Here is a 6,000-nt window from a genome sequence, read left to right on the forward strand (position 1 = left end):
CATGACTCCTCTTGACCACTTAAGCTAGAGAGAAGTAGCCTGGTTTCTTCAGAGTGGGATTTTTTACACCTCCACCTGAGGTATCAGATGGGATGTTAGTTTAATGCCTCAGTGGTATTGGAAAAATCAAATTTAATAGTGTTGCACTCTTTCAGTACTGTACTGAAGGAGTTGACTCCATCATGGTAGTGTGGAATGGAAATTGAACTTTCTGACAACAGCCGTTGAGATACAGACAGCGTTTGGATAAGTAGGGGCTGGTTGGTAATAGAAGAATGTTGTCACTGTTCCAAGTGTAGGCGTGGACACATTTCTCTCATGCTCTCTTGCTGTAATTAAATTTCTCAGGATTTGTTGAAACATATTAACATCTTGAAACCTGAATACAAATCAGAAATTCAAGAAAATTCCTGTCAATTTTTATTAAATGAATAGCAGATTTATCTTGCTTCTGTTGCCCTTAAACTTGATACCAATGTAATGTGCAGTTTAGCAGGAGGTGATAACTGAGCTCACCAATTACTGCCACTTTCCTGTTTCTTTTTGTTTGCAATGACCGTGGTTGTGTTTTCATTATAAATATTCCCCTTTGAAAGTTTCTATTGAATTGTTTTCAGGAGCTCTTGTGGCCTGGTGGTAGTTGGTTAGCTCAGTTGGCTGTATGGTTGCTCAGTCATGAGGAAGAGATACCAACAACATGAGTTCAATTCCCACATCCTGCTCAGGTTATTGTGAACTTCACCCTCACCTGAAGTGTGTTGACCTGCAGATTAAACTGCCCTCTTGGATTCATACAGCATAGAAACAGTCCATGCTGACATAATCCCAATTTAAACTAGTCCCACCTGCCTCTTCCTGGCCCCTATCCTTCCAATATGTACTTGTGTAAAATATCTTTCAAATGTTGTAACTACCCACATTCACCACTTCCTCAAGAAGTTCATTCCATACATAAAAAAAATGCCCCCTGCCTTTTTAAAATTTCTCTCCCCTCACCCTAAAAATGTGCCCCCTCATTTTGAAATCCCCCACACAAGGAAAAGACCCATGTCATTCACCTTATCTAGCCCCTTATGATTCTATAAACCTCTCAACTTGTTCTCTAATGAGAGCCTAGGACTATAGCGACTTTAGCTTTAGTAGTAATGTCTTTACTTGTAGACCAGAAGGTCGGATAAGTTCCACTGGAATGTCATAAACCCATCCCGATGTAAACTTATTGTTTTCAAACAAAAATCTACTTCTGCTACTTCTTTCAGGCAACTCATAGACATAAGGTTCAGTAAAAGCAAAGCTGATTTTCTCAAATACCATCAAACTACTGAGGATCTTCGAGATCTGAAAACAAAGCAGAAAGTGTTGGAGAAACTCAACAGGTCTAGCAGCATCCGTGGAGAGAGAAATAGAGTTCCCAAATCCAGTCTGACTTCTTTGGAACCTATCTAGCTGCATTCTGAAAACTGAATGTTTTTCTTTTCATTTCAAATCAGTAGTCACATGTTCCTTTGACAAAGTGAGAAATATATGGAGTGGGATCTTGAGTAATCTGTACCACTATTCAGCTCAGTAACCGGCGCTAAAGTGTTCGTGTCGGAGGCTGATAATACCTCGTCTCAAGTTTGAGAACGGAAGGGATTGAGAGCTGCGCGCTCACTGGACCACAGCCCCAGAGAGATTCAGTTCCCTTCTGTAATTCACACGCGCATTGAGTACGGGGCACGGTGCGTGTTGGCAGGTAAATTGCACACGCCTTACAATTTAATTATCAGAACTCTCCAGAATGGCAAAAATAACACCATCAATCTTTGCTTTCTGGCTGATATGTCATTTTGAAAAGTAGAACGGGCTTGGCGGGCATAGAGAATTAAGAAATGATGAATGGTAGCTCATTTGGTTATTTTTAAACGACAAATGCTGTCCTCTGCATTTTTGCTCAGACATTCCACTTTTTTTTCAACGGACCTGTCCTGTATAGCGATTACCAGGAACAGTGCCTAAGGTGTCAGGGCTGATTGCAAGGACTCTCGCCACTGTTTCAAACACTACCAGCTTACAAGAGCAAACCTTTTCTTTAAAATCAAAACTCTAGGCAAAAGGATCAGTACCCGGAGGTATTTTAATGGAAATGGAAATTCCTGTATTCGTTATCGATATCGCTACAACATACAGAATATTCGTCTTGTTTGCATTACATGGAAAATACGAGCAAAATAAAACCTCACTGTCACCACTAATGCTCAGAATTATAACGTTAATATGACTTACCTAATAGCATGGGGTAGGGGTGGGTCTGGGTGTGGTGCTCGTCTGAGGGTTGGTGCAGATTCGATGGGCCGAATGGCCTTTTCCTGCACTATAGGGATTCTAGCATTCTAAATAAAATGCTTTGACATCTCTTAGCCTTGTTTTCCCCTCAGTGTGCCAGTCTCACCGTCAAACTGAGTAGTAGCACCACATTTAACAAAAGCGTCGTCTCTCCCTCCATCACCATGACCACCCACCGTGCGTCTCCCCGCCATCTAAACTGAGAAAAACGGGGTAAAAGGGTAATTCTGTGTTTGAGTGATTCAGCATTGAAAGAGTTAATAGCACCGGATCAGCCCGAAAAGCCGCTCGAGGCAGTCGGCATTTTCAGAATGGCGTTCATGTGGCTTTAAGGAATGAAATGACTCGGGTGAAAGAAGACACGCACAGAAGCAGTCCACCCTCTGTTGTTTATCCTTAAACTAAGACCCATTTTCTTCACTGTTTCCTTCGCTTCCCAAACCCCGACCCTCTGGGTTCAGAACTGAGCACAATCTGAGCCGCGTAATGTAACCAGCGGATAAAAGTCGTAAATTATAGAACTGCTTTTACGGCATGTGTTTCCCTTTGCAACAGAAAAAAAAATCCCCGCGAAGATCGCGGTTTCGGGGTGCTTTCAATTTAGCTATAGAATATTTCTTTACAAAAGAAGGGGCAAGGATTCAGAAATGTTCGCCAAAGCGGCGTGTTAAAGCCACCGGGAGACCGGCAAGCAGGGCCCGGAGTATAACGTCGGTGAGTTTTGTGTGACTGCGTGACAATGGCAGAATTTGTACAAACAACCAAGAGGGTGGAATGATCCCATTTTCTGGGCGCTCACTTAAATACGCTCTCCACCCTAATCGTGGACGCCGCCGGAGCCTGGGAGCTAAATTTTAGACCAACTCGAGGTGTTTCACAAGATATACGGGCAACGTTCGAGGCTGTGATTAAAAGTGATAAAGAGGACTCAAATGGGCGATTTTCTTATGTTAAGAAAAATGAGGGAAGAAAGGTATCAGATTACGGAAGTGCCGAGTGTGCAGAGCAAACTATTCATCAAAACGAGATAAATAATTCACTAAGTTTCCAGCAGCCGATAGGTTGCAAAATGTCCGTTTCCCACTCCTGGGCAGACTCTGTTGTAAATAAAAATGCCATTTCCACGGGTCCCCAGAGTTGTACCTGCGGACACAGCGGTAGAAGAAGCAGACAAGATCTTACTAAAGCGCGCCTCCCTCCGACGCACAAACTTCACACAGCAACTGTCCGCTTTTTATATATAAAAAACAAACACGTCTGCGATCTCTCGCGTTTAAAGTCTATAATTTTGCATTTGAAAAAGTAAAGCTGTAGCGTGAGGATCACTTTAAACATGACAAAAAAAGTCAGTGGAAGTGAAAAGTTGACGCAATTTGAAATTCGAGCACGATTTAATGTATTGTGCGAACGTTTGTCCGCCAGGATTCTGTGTGAAGGTTTCACAGCAAGCTGGTATCGCACTTTTTCCAGAAGTGTTGATGTCGGATAATGGCACTGTACAAACTAATAACCAGGCTCACATTCAAGTAAGGTTGGAAGCTATGAAGAAACTCCTTTCTCTTTCATTAACTTTCTGCTTTATGGAAACACGTGCCCTTTTTTCGCCTTACTTTGGAGAAGGCGTGGGGGGGGGGGGGCGGGGGGATATCAAAACTTAATGAACTACTTATAATGAGGTTTAAGTTTTAGGCAGAACACAGCAAACGTTTAGCAACGAAAAGACTGGCTATAATCTGTGCAATTTCGACCATTCCCTTCCCAGCAATATTCAGTCCCTAGCCTAGCCTAAGGGCCAGGAAATAAATGATCAATAAAGTGCTACAAACAAAATAACAGCCCGCGGAAATATCTGGTCTTCATTTTACATTACTGGGGACTGCTTACAACAGATTACACCCAAAAAGACTAAGTCTCAAATGTAATATTTGAACCGATGGGTCTTGTGCTGAAGGAAAACAGGCAGATAACGGAATTCAACACTTGCATAACAGTATCTCAATAAATGTTGATTTTCCCTTTTTTTTAAACAGGTGAATTAAGCGAGACACGACAAGAAAATTCGTGCGAAAAGATCTTCAAGAGGGATAAAACAAACTGCCTTACCAGACATTCTAGGATTTCTAATTGTCAGCTTGCTTCAGGAGAGATGCTTTGAATGGCCCCAGCAATGAATCTTTCTCTTCAGATTTGTTGATAAGAGTGCAATATTCTTAAAATTAAGGCAATGTGCTGGTTTCAGCACTGAAATTTGAACAATACACAATCACAATTATTGCACTATACCTTGGGATATAACTTAGAGTTTTGCAGCACTCATGCCGACCTTTTTAAAACCTCTACAATCCAATGATTTGACAATGAATGATTGCGCGATACTTTCAATTTGAATATTCAAAGCCCAGACAAAAAGAGTGCTCTCTTTTTGAAACACTGTGCTTTTCCATCTATTTAAGACTCCAATGGAATGAAATACAATGTAAAGTATGGAACTTTATGCATGATTGTGCACATTTTTGTGATTTTGAGAATCTTTGGCTGGTGGGGCTAGAGAGAATCAAACATGCCCATAATTTTTATCCTGCCCACTCATTTTTACCCCAGAGCCCTCCCAACTCCACATTCACATTTGCCAGCGATGCACTACAGGCCTGGGTGCACTTTATATCGATGTTTTATCCTGGTAAGTGGCATTTATCCACGATTTGGTACCAAACATGGCAGATTGTGGGCGTGGCATAGAGTAGTCCTTTAATTGAGCATGAAGTGAGAATAAAAACAGCAAACGGTTGATCTCCAACTACATTCTACATCTGTAGCAGTCATACAAAACTCTGGGATTTAAGAATTGTTTGTCACGAAACGGAGGGAGTGAAGATTTCCTTACAGTAATGATCCGGTGATATTTGAATATCGCCTGCCCGTTTGAGGCCATCTTTTGGGATTTTATTTCATTCTGATTTTCTGGCGGTTTAACTAAATCGCAAGCGACCGAGGCCTTTCGAGCGCATCCCAGTGCATCAGACCTTCGCCGTTTAGACACGAGGAGCGGGATTCCCCTGTCGTAGTGTTTTGTTCATTGTTTTTAATTTTGTTATGGTGCATAATTAATAAACAATCCTGTTTGTTAAAGTATTTCTATTCCTTCGCAATCACATGCTGCTTCTATTCACATCCGACGGTTACAGTCTAATCATTAAGCGATGCCAGTTTCTTATTCACCATCTTGAGAACTTATTTCCAAAACTGCAGAGAACATTGAGATTCACACTAGGCTATCTCTACTACATATTGGCTATATTGCCATTGGTGAAACAGGCTTTAGCTAATCGTTTTCACCAGTCAGTGACTGAGTTGATCAAGCCATTTCAAGGGCTAGTAATCATTCTTTTATGGAAAACTAAAGAAATCGTTGTGCATTATATTGTCAGCCCTGTTTTTGGGGAGAGGAAACCATTAAGCCAGCAAATGGAAGGTTGTTCCTGTGCATCTGGCTACGCCTATCGGAGTTTCTGGGATTCTGGGCCTCGTTCGTATTTAAATGCTTGCTGAGGTCTGGGTTCCCCTTGCGGTTTCAAAATAGTGTGGGATAATCAAACAATTAAACCCTTTGTACCCACCAAAACCCAACAGTTTTGTTCTTTTCTCTCTCTCTCTAAACTATTGACCATGTTATTT

General features: G+C 41.6%; 1 protein-coding gene and 1 long non-coding RNA gene across 2 annotated transcripts in view; one reads left to right on the forward strand and one right to left on the reverse strand.

Annotated features, from left to right (window-relative positions):
- The window catches only part of linc.pou2af1 (lnc RNA pou2af1), a 27,508-nt gene extending 24,879 nt beyond the window's left edge, over nt 1-2,629 (reverse strand). The window contains exon 1 of the mRNA XM_048562200.2: nt 2,266-2,629. Within this exon, the coding sequence (XP_048418157.2) occupies nt 2,266-2,275 (10 nt within the window). The 5' untranslated portion in view covers nt 2,276-2,629. The remainder of the gene's footprint in view (nt 1-2,265) is intronic.
- LOC125466966 (uncharacterized) lies at nt 2,309-5,454 on the forward strand. The gene is made up of 2 exons (XR_007250539.2): nt 2,309-3,039; nt 4,356-5,454. It is a non-coding gene; the product is annotated as an uncharacterized LOC125466966 (long non-coding RNA).
- Nucleotides 5,455-6,000: the final 546 nt, after the last annotated feature.

This window comes from Stegostoma tigrinum, chromosome 32 (assembly GCF_030684315.1).
Source record: "Stegostoma tigrinum isolate sSteTig4 chromosome 32, sSteTig4.hap1, whole genome shotgun sequence".
Classification (NCBI taxonomy): domain Eukaryota; kingdom Metazoa; phylum Chordata; class Chondrichthyes; order Orectolobiformes; family Stegostomatidae; genus Stegostoma; species Stegostoma tigrinum.